Source organism: Medicago sativa, chromosome 7 (assembly GCF_051527215.1).
Source record: "Medicago sativa cultivar Bolivia chromosome 7, Bolivia_mono, whole genome shotgun sequence".
NCBI lineage: Eukaryota > Viridiplantae > Streptophyta > Magnoliopsida > Fabales > Fabaceae > Medicago > Medicago sativa.
Window position 1 is genome coordinate 95454735 of NC_140755.1, and position 16181 is coordinate 95470915.

Sequence of the window (16181 nt, forward strand, 5' to 3'; positions counted from 1 at the left end):
GAAAATATAGTGTGTACTTGAGTCAATAGTGTGTGTTCAAATAACATTTTTAATTTAAATTATGATTCCTTTTGGTAGAGTTCTCTTGGACATGAGTTGTGTTAACTTGTAGCATAAGAGCATATCATAAAAATATCAAATTTTAATTTATTGAGAAATGGAATGATTTTCAATACAAAATTTCTATTTTTTCCGTCTATAGGTCAAGTGTCAAACTCATACACATAACTACGAGGTCGTGGATTCGAACTCGAGTGAAGTTATCCATCTTAACAATATCAGCACTTCCAATTTAGCTAAAATTTGCAGACTATAATTTCTATCTTACTTACACTAAACATATAGAAAATACAATATCCATGATAGGAATGGATTACATGATAGGAATTTCATATAGAAAATACAATATCCATTCGGTAAGTAGCTAGCTAATTATTACAGCATATGGACTCATGGAGAGATCTTAATTAAATACTCCCTCCGTCCCGCAATACTTGACCTACTTGGCAATTTCACACAGATTAATAAAAATGTAAAGATGAAAGAAAGAGAATGATATTTTTACTGAATTGCCCTTATTATTATTTTTAAATCTTCACTTTTTTAAGTAATGATTACTTTCTTTGTTCCACTACAAACTTTTACATGGAGACCACAAAAAGTAACTATAAAGGGTAAACTTGTCAAATTAAGCTTAAAAATTTGAGAAGGTCAAGTATTGTGGGACAATTTTTTTTTTCCTTCAAATAGGTTAAGTATTGCGGGACGGAGGGAGTAATAATGTAGTACATTGGATCAGGGAGCTTAAAAGTCCTATTGCCTGTGTTGGTTCCAAGTATATCAGTCCATTGGTCTCCTATGTTTCCAATAATTCTGTATCCTTCTTCCTCCAGCTTCTTTCTCTCAGATGATTTGCGTGTAACTGCTGTTTTACCATGATATATTGATGTATCCTTGTGACCACAAATTTGTCATCAGGATATCTTTTAATGTGCATAAAAGTTTAATTTCTTTTACAAACGCTATAAGTTGTAACCTCGTGAGAAAATGACAGTTATCAAACGAGTTTTTAGTTATATGAATTTATAAGCTATAAAGTATCAACTATAAATCATGTGCATGTCAAACAAAACCTAGAACACTTACTTGCAAATTAGTTTCTCCCATGTATGGTAAGCCAGCAAGTCTCAAATTCTTGGCTGTTATGTTCCTTTGTTTGTTTGCTCTTTCGGTTAAGAATACAATCTTGATACCAAGAGACAATAGTTTATTGTAGAGTTTTTGAGACTCTGGCAGTGCTGGTGCTGTGCCAAGGTCTGCCCATTCATTAAACGAAGTCGCATTTAATGGTTCCACCCTATCATAAAAGACTAATTAATTAACAAAAATTAAGTATTATAGGGTCTTTAAGCCCATCCACAATGGTGGGTGCTTAACCTAATTAGCACCACATAAATAGGCACCAACATTGTGGAATAAAATATATGGGTGTCTATAGAGAATGGTGGTTATGGAAGCACCCTCTATCTCTTCATTTTTTGTTAGTCCTATTTAATAAATCTTAATAAATTAAATAAATTTTGTTGAAATATAATGATATAGAATTATTTGTGGGACCTATTTAATAATTTCTTTTAAGGTGTTTGATTGGAGAAAATTGATGTTTATTAAGTATTACCGTAAAATTAATGATATAGACACAGAGAACTCATTTAAGCACCTAATTTGAGGTGATCTGTTGTGGATGGTCTAACAAAAAGAATTATATAAAAACTTTTTTTTTTGGTTACATATAGAAGAAACTAAATTAATCACTCAGGATTACTTACTTGTATCATATCTCAAATATTAAGAGCAAAATATAACATTGAAGATTAGCATATCTAATTTTGACTTCGTACATGACACTATATAATTTTATCTTTCACTTATTTTTTTTATCTTATAAGGATTTAAAAAATATCCAAAAAGCAAACGCCGCCATATAATTTTCCTGTTCAAATATCATTTTTTTTAACTAAGTTTGAAAAGTGAAAGAGTAATGATATTTTGACATCCATTTCATGACAACTTTGTTGACAACCTTGTTTTCTCACTTTTTATTGGTCAAAAACAATGGAGAGAGAAAAAGGAAGAGAGAGGATAACAACATCATGTGAGTATGAGAGAGAAAGTTGTCCAAAAGTTGTCAAAAAGTGGTTGTCAAAATATCATTTCTCTTTAGAATAAGTGTACATAATAATTAACAATAAGTTATAAGTGTTATACAAAGAACTAATAGGGAAAAGACTAATAAATGGCCCTGGAATAAAATCTGAAGTAGCACAGAAGTCATATTATCATGGCTCATGCTCTTTATCAACTAAGTGGAAAAAACATGTGGAGCTATAGTCCCACATAGTTCCAATGTAGATCCGCCCCTGGAAGTATGTAAACAAAAGATCATGATATATCATACCCAAATCCGTGTTTAGCATAATATGGAAGATTACATAGTGTTGTTTCATCAATGTCAAACACGCAAATGTCTTTGCCATCTCCATTTATATTAAGAGATTTGGCATAGAAAAAACCTTCACGGTTAACTGATTTGGAGTCAGCTCTATATTGATCACCTATATATAGTTACCAATATATTTTTCACAATCTTGTGGAATAGTTTTTCAGTTTATGATATTGTGTGCTTCAACACCAAGTCTCCAACTAGCACATGATACTTCTGGAATGTAGTGTCCACCTGGGCCAGATTTCACTCGGAGAGGGAAGATTTGGTTGGTTGCACCATGTTCACGGTTTAAAACATCACCATGACATGTTGCTAAGAGTGTAACAAAAAAGAAAATGAGTATCTTCAATCTTATGAATGTTTTTGCAACTTAATTGCTTAATATTGTTGTGGAGGATTTTGTTCTTTAAATAGAAAATATATCTTGTTATAGGGTAGGTACAGCAAGATTGTGAATAGTATAAAAATAGGACAATGAAAAAGGTAAAGTTGATCCATGTGTACAAATTAATTATTATGTTTGGGTCATTGGTCTTTCGCTATCTTTAGCATTTTTAAATATTTTTACAAATATACTTTTATAGAGAGTTGTGAAACATTAAATACATATACTAATATTTAAAAGATAACTATTAAATGAGGGGTAAAAAATTATTTTAAACAATAACTACACCTTAAAAGTTGTGATTTTTTTTAAAACAAGACTAAATTGTTTTTTTTAAACTTTTCTTATATTAAGGACATGAGAAAATATATATTAAAAAATTAAATATTAACGAGTGTTCCTAAACCTTATTTAAAGGCCTTAAATAATATGTTTTTGTGAGGATATATGTTGTCATTCATTAAAAATTGGAATATATATATATTTTTAAGAATAATTTCTTGATTTTTTTAATGAAAATTAATTTTTTAATTTGGAATGTTTAAAAAGTGTCTCAAGGACTAAGCCCATTGTATCCGAAATAGAAAATTGCTTTTTTGACACTGAATACTTCCTATTGACACAAATGAATGACCAAATTACCTCTAGCGGTAGTTAACTGCCTCTGGCATATGCGTTGGCCGTTAACTGCCGCTGGCTCCTCCAGAGGCAGTTAACTGCCTCTGGCTTTGCTGCTTTTTATTGTGATTTTACGCGTTTCGGTTGAAAAATCAAAATAAATCGAAACTTATTTAGAATTCTACGAAACTTTACAGACCCACTATATATTTTTTTTTAGAGTTGTCTGCAAAAAACATGATCAAAATTCAATTTCTAGGTTGACGTTTTGATGTTTTGGTTTCTTGAGTTATTCTCGCATTAAAAATGCATATTTAATCCATCCGTTGTCGAAAAATTCTAATTTTTTTGGGAAAATGTTTCTTTTATATTCTTAATATGTGTAAAAAAAATTATGAAAAAATTCAACCTCTATATAACTTTTCCGGACGCGCAGTTGGAAAAATATTGCAATTTTACGCGTTTCAGTAAAGAATTTAAAATAAATTGAGGATTACTTGAAATACTAAGAAAATTTGCAGATCCTCTATATGTATTTTTATAGAGGTGTCTGCAAAAAAACAGCTCAAAATTCAATTTTTAGGTTGATGTTTTGATGTTTTCGTTTCTTAAATTTTAGGCGCGTTAAAAATTCATATTTAATCCGTCCCTTGTCGAAAAATTCAAATTTTTTATGGGAGATGTTATTTTTTTGTTCTAAACATGAGTGCAAAAAAGCGTGAAAAATTTCAACCTCTAGGACACTTTTTTGGACTCCACTTGAAAAAAATTGGGATTTTGCATGGTTCGGTAAAAAAAAAATCAAAATAAATCGAGACTTAGTCGAAATGCTACGAAACTTTATAGACACCTCTATAAAAATACATATAGATGATGCGAAAAGTTTCGTAACATTCCGAATAAGTGTCGATTTTTTTTATTTTTTTAATTGCGATTATGCGCGTTTCGGTCGAAAAAATAAAAAAAAAATAAAGACTTATTCAGAATGTTACGAAACTTTTCACATCATCTATATGTATTTTTATAGAGGTGTCTGTAAAGTTTCGTAGAATTCTGAATAAGTTTCGATTTATTTTGATTTTTCGACCGAAACGCGTATAATCATAATAAAAAGCAGCAAAGCCAGCGGCAGTTAACTGCCTCTAGAGGAGCCAGCGGTAGTTAACCGCCTCTGGAGGAGCCAACGGCAGTTAAGCGGCAGTTAACTGCCGGCGCATATGCCAGAGGCAGTTAACTACCGCTGGGGTAATTTGATCATTTACTTGTGTCAATATGAAGTATTCAATGTCAAAAAAGCAATTTTCTCCTAAAAAAGGCCATTCAACTAAGCCCAAAAAGATCCATTCGAATTTCGTTCAAATAAATACGCAGCGCAATTCAGTTATTATTACAGAAAATTCTTTCGCATTTCTCTCTGATCAAGCTTTCGCTGCACTCTCTCTCTGCAGTCATGGAGTTTTGGGGTAACACCGTTTCTTCCTCCTTTCTATCACTTTACATTTTTTCTTATTTTACTACAAAATATATTCGTATAGTACTTGATTTTCCTTTTTGAAAAAAACAAAAACATTTTTTCAATTTCTATAGAATCGCATATAAAACGATAGGATTTTTTCATGTATAAATATCGTTAGGTTTTGCAGTTTTTGGATAAAAATGGCGGAAATGCGATCGTAATTATTGCCCGTTTTAGTCATGTATTACTAAACCCTAACTATCATCATCCTCATGAAAACTCCACAAAACTTTTTGCGCTTACTTCATCACATTACCTAATTTTGTTTAAGCATGTTTTAGTATAAACATGTTTAAATCAATGTTGTGCAATCGCTGTTGGCAGATTGTTAAAATTCCGCTAGGCTGTAGTGTTACAGAGCCAGTATAGCCGCTATTTGACAATAATCTGTACTACTAAGTAGTGAATCGCAGAGTAATAGTGGTTAGTCCAAATTCCGCTATGATAGGGCCGCTGTAGTTGCTATTTAACAACACTGTTTTGAATATGTACTCATTTGAAATATTTGACCTCGACGTTTTTTTGTTTTGTTTTGTTTTGTTAAAAGACCTCGATGTTTCTATTGGAAAAAATGTGGTAGATTATCTTATTGGAATAGTTAATAATGAACTGAATCACCAATCTAATCTCTGAAATGAACTTAGAATCTGCGAAACTGAAAATCAAAATAATCCATAAAACTGAGAATAGTTGATAGTATTAGTTATTTTTAGTTAATCAATTTAGTTCCTACAATCATCTCGAAGGGACTAAATGGGAGTTTTATTACACTTTCGGGGATCATTGTCTTAGACCAATAAAAGGTCACTGGTTGAATCGCGGAGTCGGCTTGTAAAGGCTGCCTCTATTCGATCCTTATGTCTCTGATTTTGTAACAGAATTTTTGTAACACTACATGCTGAGTCAGTTAATGAGTAATTTTAGAAATCAGAATGTTAGTTCTGTTATAGAACTCGGTTTTGAAGTAGCCAATTGGTCTCACAGCCAGTTAGTTCACTTACTCTAAATATCAAAACCCCTACCATTTGTTATTTAGTTTTTCATTTGGTCAATTTACAAAAAAGGAAATTCTGTTAATTGCTCTTTGTTTTCTCCGCACTTCACTTTCTGTCTTTTTCAACCTCTTTAGTTTCTATTACATTGTACCCCACATGAAAGGAGTTTTATATCACTGGGTTGTTAATAATATGGTTTTTAAGATGGGTCTTTTGCACTATCAAATTATTTCAGCTGCAAAAGCAATATTGTGTTTCCTTCTTTGGATTTTTTTATCCTGTTGCTAAATTAATATTGGATGTGTATATTCACAAATCACAATCCTTTTAGGTGTCGAGGTAAAACATGGTGAACCACACAAGGTTGTTCCAGAAAATAACCAGCTTATCCACATTTCATCGGTATATGCTTATATCATGTCAAATAAACATCTAGTCATTCTATTTCCATTGAATCGTTAATGTTTTTGTATAAATGGTCTCAAATCTTTATATGACAGGCATGTTTGGGGGAGGTCAGCAAGGATAAAGGGAGTGACCCGGTATCCCTGTATGTGAAGTTTGGTGATCACAAGCTTCAAATTGGAACACTTTCTTCAGAAAAATTTCCTCAGACATCTTTTGATTTGGTTTTTGGGAAGGAATTTGAGCTATCCCATAACTGGAAATATGGGAGCGTCTTCCTTGCTGGATTTTTAATCGAATGTGAACAGGATTCATATCCTTTTAATACTATTTTATACTGTCTTGAATTCTAATTTTTTCTTTACCGACAAAAATGCAATCTAATAACTTCTAACATTTTTGCACATCCTTAACTACATTCTTTAATCTTTTACTGATGAATATTCTGATGGTGAGATACTCTTCTTAATTTTGTTGTTGTTGTTGTTGTTGTTGTTGTTGTTGTACATTTTATTTGCTTCTCAATTTATTCTATTATCTTTGTTTTAGATACTGATTCTGAAGAGGAAGATATTATACTTGCTAATGGTAAAGTTATTTCATTATCCATCTTATGCATTTCTATTGTCATAACTAAGTTTCTCCTGTGTCATATTGTTCTAAATATTTATGTAGGGAAACCTGCCAAACCCGGTGTAAATGCATCAAAACAGAAAAAGAATCAGAAGGATGCTAGTACTGGCGATAGTTCAGATTCATCTGATGCTAGTACTGGCGATAGTTCAGATTCATCTGATGCTAGTGAAGATGAGGTAACTGTATAATCTAGAAAGTGGATTTCAATATATAATGGATATTGGATAGCAGACTGTCTTAAATCTTATTGCCAAAATAGATGTTGTGCCGATAAACAAAATTGTTCGATGGTGTCTAATTTCCAGCTGCTGTTATTGAATTAAATGAAATGCTATGGAAAAATACAAATGTAGGGCACTGGTAATACTAATTGGGTAGAAGAAGGTAGGATACTTGGTGTAAATGTTTGTTCCAAAAAATTTCTTTCAAAAAAAAAATGTTTGTACCAAAAATTAATGGTTTTACCACTGTTAGATATATGAGAGCAACTTTGTGCTAAAGCATTCCTGAGATGATTCGGGTGGTAATCACTTACAAAATAGATGAAGCTGGTCGGGGCAACTGCTTATAACATAGATTGAGTGATCAAGTGAACATTCCCACTTAAAAGTGAAGGTGTTTTCACATAAATTTTTACCAAATTGTTTTGATTTCCTTTATGTGAATGAGTTTTTAGATAACAGCTTGTGACTATAGAATGCATCTATTATAGCTCAATTTATTATTTGCTGTCCAAATTGTCCTCATAATCCTGTTTTTCTTGATCGGTCATGATAATGATAAGAGTTATCAACTATGTGGACCAATTAAATATTTTAAATATATTTGTTAATTTAATGATTGAATCAGGGGGCTATTGTGTCTTAGTGGTATTATTTAATATACGATGTAGACTTGGTTTTTCCGAGTACTGAATTTTTTATTGAAGGAGATTTTAGATAATTCATCTTTTAGTTTGTTTTGGTAATGTGTCGTTTAGCCCATGGCGAATGGTCAAAATAAAAGTAGTAGTGAAGATGAAAGCGATGAAGATTCTGACAAGGAGACTCCGAAGAAGGTAACTGGAGACTATATTGTGCTTCGATTTGTCTCCGAATTTGAATTTAATATGAGTTTTGTTTTAGACTGAAGGGAGCAACAAGAGGAGGGATGCTGAATCTTCCAAGGAAACACCTGTACTTGTGAAAAAGGCAAAATTTGTTACTCCAGAGAAGACTGGTTAGTTCTTTCCCCTGTACTTTGTTTGTTAGTTTTTTTTAGAAAAAATTGTCTATTATATTTCACCCCTAAGCCTTGTTTGACACTAATGTTGTGTATGATACTACTGTCATCTAGATAGATTTATAAGGTTTGACAGTAGTTCTTAACAGCCCTTTGCACTGTTATTGCATAAAATTGCATTGTTGTGGTGCGTCTATTTCCCCACAATGTTCTCTCACCACTTCGCCTATTCATGGAGCAGCTATTGCTTTATGGTTAAACTACTTTGTGACTTATGCCGGACTTGAATAAAGTTAAACTACCTGACCATGTGTTAAATATTTTCTGACTCGTTACATTTTTTAGTCGCAATTTTGTCTTTTGGTTGAATCACAATGAAATGTAATAAAATATGAAAGAGCGAAGTACAATTAGAAAATAAAGTTGAGACTGATTGTTTAACCTCGTTGGACTCGTTAATTTGTCATGCATGCATGTTATTAACAAAGCAGAACTGAAAGGAAATGACGAGAATTATGATATTTTCAGGTGGCAGGAGTAGTGTCCCTTACCCTAAGCAGGCTGGTAAATCTGCTGCAAATAACAAGCAGCCAGAGAAGCAGGAGACTCCAAAGTCTAGTGGAGATTACAGCTGCAATCCCTGTAACAGGTGATTGGAGTTGTCTTTTTATATCTGTTGGCCTCCTCCTCATCGTTCTTTACACACTTATTCTCTTACGCAATTTTTATTTTGACTGCAGGTCTTTTAAGACTGAAGATGCCTTAGGTTCTCATAATAAGGCCAAGCACAGTGCCAAGTGAAGGGTTTTGTTAGCTTTATGACAGAAAAGTTAGCATCTTGATCTTCTTTGGATCTGGGGTGACCTGAAAATACAGTTGTTGATTTAGGAAAACTGGCTGATGTTTTTATTGTTTAGAGTATTATTAAACTTGGATTATCAACTTAAGATCAAATTCTGACGTTGGTTTTATGGTCACGTGTTACTGGCGGTTTAGTTATGGTTAGGTGTTTGAGGCATATTAGGATTGGATGTTTTGGCTCTTTAATTTTAAATTTTAAGATTCCGGCCAGAAGCAAAAATTGAATAGGATTACAATATGAATGTTTTAATGAATAATAGTTTTTATTATTTTTTTTTGGCAAAAAATAGCTTTTTCTTAATAAAAAAAGGAGTAAATATATTTCTAGTAATTATAAGTTTTCAAATTATTTTGAAGTGGTATTGACTAAGAACCTCAGAAAAATAGTATAAAGGCGGACTCACCATTTTTATAAGAAAAATTGTATACCTAGATAAAAGAAGGGGGGATACAGAGGGAACCTGGACTAGATCCGGTGTGACAAGTGTCGCACCAATCCAGGCCCAATGTTATATTATATAAAGAGCACTGCGAAGTTATCACATACGAATTTTTACGAATGCGCTATCTCTTACAAGGAGCTCCCAGTTTTTTTGCTTTTTGTTTTTTTATTAGAACAACTTCCAGTTTTTATTAAACAAATAATCACTTTTTTTAAGAAAATAATCATTTTTAAGAGTTTTGCATCTGTTTGTTACAGATTTTTAAAAAAAATTAGAATCTAAAAAAAATCTAAAAAGTTGAACTAATTTTTAAATTTTTTTTAGAGGAGAGAGAAAATATGATTTGTTAAAAACTTTTTAAATTTTACGTTTATCGTAATGAAAATCACTTTTTTTAAACAAATAATCTAGTTTGTTTGGATACAGGGATTTTTTGTTACAAAATTAGTTCAATCTTTAGATCCATATTTTCTTTCTCCTCTAAAAAAAATCTATTTTTTGAGAAGCTGCTCTTAACAACTTCTCATTTGAAGCGGTTTTTAGATTTTTTTTAGATTCTGATTTTTTTTAAAAATCTGTAACAAACGGATGCAAAACTCTTAAAAGTGATTATTTTTTTAAAAAAAGTGATTTTTTTTTTCTTAAAAAAGCTATAACAAACGGGCTCTAAGTGATTTTTAGTCTATTGTTGCTCAGTTTCGCTGATGGTATCAACTAAACAAGTGCCGTATGCTCAATTATAATAAAACTGAGTGTGTCTTCAACAACCACTAATCAACTCATTAGCAACAGACCATCACTATTATACTACGAAAACATTATCCTCTGAAACACTTTTCAGCTGACGGTGAGTTCACTTTTCCGGTGACGGTGTCGGCCATGAGTTGATGCCAGTGAAGTTGTCTTGACAAAATTTTGGAGTTTATGAAAATAGTTGCACTATAAGAATTCCCTAAATTACTAACCGATTCAAAATTGCATTACTGAGGGATATAGACCCTCAGTAATTACTGATGGAAAAAACCCTCACTAATGAATAAAAAACCATCAATAACATTACTGACGGAATAAACCCTCAATAATAAAGATAAATCCGTTACTGACGGATAAAATCCGCGATTAAAGTCATTGACGAATCTCCATTACATTACTGGAGGATCTATTCCATCAATAATGATGGTGTAGGACAGCTGCACTAACTAGTTTTTGAATATGTAGTTAAATAAAGATTATTTACGATGACTAGCTTGTTTTTTGCATGATTATAATGTAGATGTTACTTTTTTAATATTTGTTTTTTTATGATTAAAGAGACAATTATTGATTGAATGCTACTGATTTGAATGTTGTAGGTGATCTCCATACGTTTTCATCATCGATGATATCTGTTTTGAATGTTGCTGATTTTAACATACTACAAAAGTTTTATGAGAAACTATGCTTCACAAGAAAATCCCCAAAATAGGTGGGAGGAGGAAATATGAGCGGGAAATCATTAGGAGGAAGACCAGGATCAAAATTGTCTGAATATTATGATAATTAGCTTATTATGTTAGTTTTAAAAATTGTACGAATATTATTAAAATATTATTGATTTTGTACTAAAACCATTTATGTATTGTACCAATCTTATGATGATATATCCATTAATTAATTTGTGTTTTATTAAATTAAAATTGTATTTCTTTAATTTATTTATGTTGAATTAATTTTATTTCTTTAATTAAAATTTAAAATTAGGAAGGGATCACCAAACAAAAAAAAAAAGGTCCATTACATTACTGGTGGAATTTTTCGTCAGTAATGCAGATCTGTCTAAACATTACTGAGGGAATATTCCGTCAATAATAATGTGACGAATTTGATAAGAACATTATTGAGGGATTATTCCGCCAGCAACATTACCGAGGGAATAATCCCTCAGTAATGCTTTGCCAAAACCATCTCACCATTACTGAGGGAAAATTCCGCCAGTAACATTACTGACGCCAGTATTACTGAGGGATCATTTTTGTCACAAAATCCGCCAGTAATGTGTATTACTGAGGGATTTAATTCATTACTGTGGGATTTATTTTGCCAATAATAACCAAAATTCTTGTAGTATTTGTGGTGTAATGACTTGAGAGACTATAACACGCTATTCGTGAGTTTTCGTATATATTTGGTTCGCACCATCAAACATTTCCCTTTACTAATTTTGGAAAATTATATGTATAGTGAAGAATGGGATAGCGAGAGTTTCACGACATTGTAGCAGTTTAATACATTTCCTGCATTTCACTCATCACCCCCATGATTTGTGGACAAGAAGGCATTTGATTGGCTAAAACATTTTCTTGGTGCTCTCGAGATAAAAAAATTGGGAACTTCTATGGTATACCTCACAAATTGAGGTGTACCGGTACTTCTGCTTCATAAATTTATAAATTAACTATCATTTTATAAAATAAATAGTTATTTGTCAATATTTATATTTTAGAAAACACCATCTCATGAGAAAATACATCATTTCATTGTTTATAAGAATTATATTAAATTTTTAACATTTTCTCAAAAAAATAATCAATATTCTTTATTATGAGCAATAAAAATTCAAAAAAAAATTTATTTCATCAACGCTTTTGGTAAATAAGATTTAATTTGTCAATGAAATAAAATAATTCTTTTTTCTCAAAAAAAAACAACTAATTTAATTATTAATTTAAGGCTTTGGTGTATTGGTACACTCAAAATGTTGGGTGTACCATAGAATTTGCCTAAAAAATTTCTACATAAATAGCATCACTCATTTATTTTTGAGCAAAGCCGCTAATATTTTCTTGACTTTAGTTAACAATTTATTTCATGAGATATTGTTTACCAGCTTATCTGCATGATCCTCCAACATTTATCAAATTTCTTCCATTCTTTCTCATAAAATCCTTCTAGAATAACTTGAATTTGACTTGTCTTAATAATACATTTATTTCCTCCATATATGCACGTTAACATGGATGGAATCAAGAGAATTAATTCTGATTGATGCGATTCAATTGCTGAAAAATTATTCCCTTTATTATTTTCCCATCTTATTGATCAAGACAATGTAATTGGCATGCACTTGCTACTAAATACCATCCTAATTCACATGGACATGTATTGGTGTAGCAATGCTGCATCCAACTATTGAATAATCTCCATACGTGAATCATTAATTACATGGAGACAAGGTGCTAAATATTTCCATGATTTTGGCTTAAACTACTATTAAATTAAATTATTCCCTTTTAAAGTAGTACGAGTACCACTTCTCTTGTAAAAAAAAAAAAAAACATAAAATTTCTCTTCTTAACCAAAAAAAAAAAATAAGGAGTACCATATTTATAACCCTCTTACTGTAATACTGTCCATCCAATCTTCTCCCTTGTGCGATATTTCGTGGGAATTTAGAGTTTGTTAGGAAGGAAAGTGTTTAAGGTAAGAGTTTTTTCCCATACGTTCTTACTAAGTGTTAGGATCGTGTTATGAAATAGTGGTAGAAATTCTCATCAGTTGAAAAGAAAAAGAAAAACAATTAAATTATATATTTAAGTGGTAAAGTTTGAAATTTTATATTTATATATGAAAACATGATTTGAATTGATGTGTGTAATGAAAGTTTTGGTTTTTATTTTGTGTGTACATGATGATATTAATTCTATGTTATTTGTGATTATAGTTTGAATTTTTAATATGTCTGAAAGCAATGAAATGAGTTTTGAGAATGCAAATTTTGTTCTTGTATGTGGGTTTTCTCTTTGTTTGCCTAAGTGCCGGTTATTTTATTTGATTGTGTTTGCCTAAGTGGCGGAAATTATATTTTTACTATCATCATGCATTTCCTATGTGATGCCTTTTTGGCGGACAAATCTCTTTTCATCATTATGGCATGACATGTGCATATTTTGTGTGATGCATGTGTCGCGAGTTAAATATTATGTGTGATGTCTTAGTGGCGGGCTGCCTTTACCTGGATCATTTAGTTCTCACTTCTCAGGAGCATGCATCTTACGCATAATTGCATTTGAGAAAGAAAAAAAAAAGGAAATTCATAATTTAATTATCCATTCAAATATGTAGGAAGCATATTGATTTTTTTCATCATTGGACACTACAAAAAATTCATTTTTGTATCTTTATTTTTTTTCTCTTTCAAGATCAATTACTTTCCTGAAGGAGGAGGGCCAAATGACAATGGGAAAATATGCTGCTGATATTTCCTCCATAAAAGAAGCACATGCTAGAATTAAATCATTGATCCGAAAAACTCCAGTTCTCTCCTCCACCTCTCTGGATGATATATCAAGGAGGCAACTATATTTTAAGTGTGAAAATTTTCAAAAGAGGTGAGAGATGAATTACATAAATATTTGAATTTTTCCCCACTAATTTTGGAGTTATCTGGTTAACTCTATCTGCTGTTATACTCTTGAAAAAAAATAAAGAAGAAAATACTATATAATATTTTCTTCTATATTCTATGTCATCAGTGGAGCTTTTAAATTTAGAGGTGCATGCAATGCTGTTTTCTCTCTCACGGGGGAAGATGCTTCTAAAGGTGTCATAACACACAGCAGGTTTGTTTTACGCAATAATTACATAAGTAATTTTTTCAAATATGATTCTGTTAATTAATTTCTTTTCTGATGTTGTTCTCCAAAATCAGTGGAAATCATGCTGCTGCATTGGCTTTGGCAGCAAAACTAAGGGGAATCCCTGCATACGTTGTTACTCCAAAAAATGTGCCAATTTGTAAACTTGAGAATGTTAAGAGGTATGATGGTAAGGTTAACTTTTCTGAGGCCAACATACGGTCAAGAGATGAAGTTGCGAATAAATTACGACAAGAAACCGGTGCTATATTTATACCTTCTTCTAATGATGGCCGCATACTGAGGTAGAGTGTCGAATGCTGATTATTGTTTCACATTTTTGTGTGAATGACCTGTTAGTAAACTCTTTCTATGGATAATCAGGAGGTGGACTCATTATTTTCATAGTAGTTCACCAATCAGATCATGTAGTATATAAGTTGTGTATTAATAGAAGTTCACCAATTAGATCATTTAAGACTTATAACTTATAAGTACTTACTTATAAGTAAGTTATTTTTGTACTAAAAGATAAAATAAGGTCAAATTGTTTAATATAAGCTATAACCTAATTTTATCTGTTTTAATCTTTTTTTTCAGCGTTGAATTGATTTTTTGAGCTATAATAATAAGATCTATAACAGCATGTTACTTTTATTTATTAAACTTCTAAAACTTGATGTCTAAAATATATGTTACACGGAACTATGACTTGCTTTTGCTAAGCACTGCTCTTTGCTCTTTGCTCTTTGACATGTTTAGTTGATCTTGCAGTGGCCAAGGTACCATATCCTTGGAGCTTTTGGAACAAGCCCCTCAAATTGATACTCTTGTAGTACCTATAAGTGGTTTGTTCTTGTTTTTATGTCAATCCATCAACCAAATATTTTAAAATTTGCATAGATTCTAGTATCCTCTTCTCGATTTTTCAACAAAATGAAAACTGCAGGCGGCGGTATGACATCAGGAGTAGCATTAGCTGCCAAGGCCATTAACCCGTCTATTCGGATTTTGGCTGCTGAGCCAAAAGGAGCTGATGATGCAGCGCAATCTAAAGCAGCTGGGAGGATAATAACATTGCCTGAGGTCAATACCATTGCAGACGGGCTCCGAGCATGTCTCGGAAATTTTACATGGTAAAAACAAATATTTTGCAATCATGTATAAATATATATATTATGAATTGAAATAAATTTTCGTGGTCTCTTACGATTAACTTGTCGAGTTTTCTATGGCACAGGCCTGTTGTACGGGATCTTGTTGATGACATAATAACTGTGGAAGATAGCGAAATTATCAAAGCCATGAAACTATGTTTTGAAATTCTAAAGATTGTTGTAGAACCAAGTGGAGCAATCGGCCTTGCTGCTGTCTTATCTAAAACTTTTCAGAAAAATGATGCTTGGAAGGATAGCAAGCATATAGGAATAGTAGTTTCTGGTGGCAATGTTGATATGGCAGTGCTTTGGGATTATTTGAACAAATCAAAATGACTTTTCATTTTGCTTATTATGAATTTCCATTGCAGACGAATGTTATTATTCAATTACTGATGTAAAAGTTTGTGTGGATTATCTCAATGCTACTAGCGTTTATTAATATGAAATAAAAAATATTTGAATTAATTCAAAATTTATACAACTTGATTATTTTACCTACAATTTATTTGAATTTATAAATAATATTTTATTGTAATTTAAACGGTACCAAATGGAAATTTAGCTAAAAAGGAGTAGAGTTCGCTTTGCATGCAAGATGTAACATCCCAGACTGCTTTCAGGTTTGCCGACTGACCCCACAAACCAACACGAGTCTTTTCAGCGTGTTTTGTCCTCACTCGCACGCTTACCGGGAAATTTCCCGGTAGGTCACCCATCCCAAAAATTGCTCCAAGTCAAGCACGCTTAACTGTGGAGTTCTTATGGAATGAGCTACCGAAAAGAGAAAAGAAGATGCATCTTGTTGATATAGGTAGTACCAAA

General features: G+C 31.8%; 2 protein-coding genes and 1 pseudogene across 3 annotated transcripts; 2 read left to right on the plus strand and 1 right to left on the minus strand.

The window, feature by feature from the left end:
* Nucleotides 1-683: 683 nt before the first annotated feature.
* Nucleotides 684-3004, minus strand: LOC146910665 (stem 28 kDa glycoprotein-like; annotated as a pseudogene).
* A 1894-nt stretch (nt 3005-4898) lies between these two features.
* On the plus strand, nt 4899-9259 carry LOC146910666 (histone deacetylase HDT3-like). Of its 2 annotated transcripts, XM_085725669.1 has the most exons (10): nt 4899-4972; nt 6352-6422; nt 6521-6737; nt 6859-6876; nt 6975-7013; nt 7101-7237; nt 8041-8118; nt 8186-8279; nt 8811-8931; nt 9023-9259. In XM_085725669.1, the coding sequence occupies exons 1-10, from the start codon at nt 4960-4962 to the stop codon at nt 9081-9083; spliced, it is 849 nt and encodes a 282-aa protein (XP_085581795.1). In that variant the 5' UTR covers nt 4899-4959; the 3' UTR covers nt 9084-9259. The 2 variants fall into 2 exon arrangements, with proteins under 2 accessions (XP_085581795.1, XP_085581796.1); XM_085725670.1 differs by lacking the exon at nt 6975-7013.
* A 4282-nt stretch (nt 9260-13541) lies between these two features.
* LOC146910667 (serine racemase-like) lies at nt 13542-15851 on the plus strand. The gene is made up of 6 exons (XM_085724828.1): nt 13542-13953; nt 14098-14184; nt 14274-14504; nt 14974-15047; nt 15149-15335; nt 15440-15851. Exons 1-6 carry the CDS (start codon nt 13796-13798, stop codon nt 15690-15692), a joined length of 990 nt encoding a protein of 329 aa, XP_085580954.1. The 5' UTR covers nt 13542-13795; the 3' UTR covers nt 15693-15851.
* Nucleotides 15852-16181: the final 330 nt, after the last annotated feature.

Excerpts from the sequence above, each read along its gene's own strand:
- LOC146910667 (XM_085724828.1), top strand. The coding sequence starts at position 13,796 with ATGACAATGGGAAAATATGCTGCTGATATTTCCTCCATAAAAGAAGCA. Across the intron at positions 14,185-14,273 it reads GGTGTCATAACACACAGCAG|TGGAAATCATGCTGCTGCAT; the intron begins GTTTGTTTTACG and ends CTCCAAAATCAG. Across the intron at positions 14,505-14,973 it reads AATGATGGCCGCATACTGAG|TGGCCAAGGTACCATATCCT; the intron begins GTAGAGTGTCGA and ends TTGATCTTGCAG.
- LOC146910666 (XM_085725669.1), top strand. Across the intron at positions 7,014-7,100 it reads AGATATTATACTTGCTAATG|GGAAACCTGCCAAACCCGGT; the intron begins GTAAAGTTATTT and ends ATATTTATGTAG. Across the intron at positions 7,238-8,040 it reads CTGATGCTAGTGAAGATGAG|CCCATGGCGAATGGTCAAAA; the intron begins GTAACTGTATAA and ends TGTGTCGTTTAG.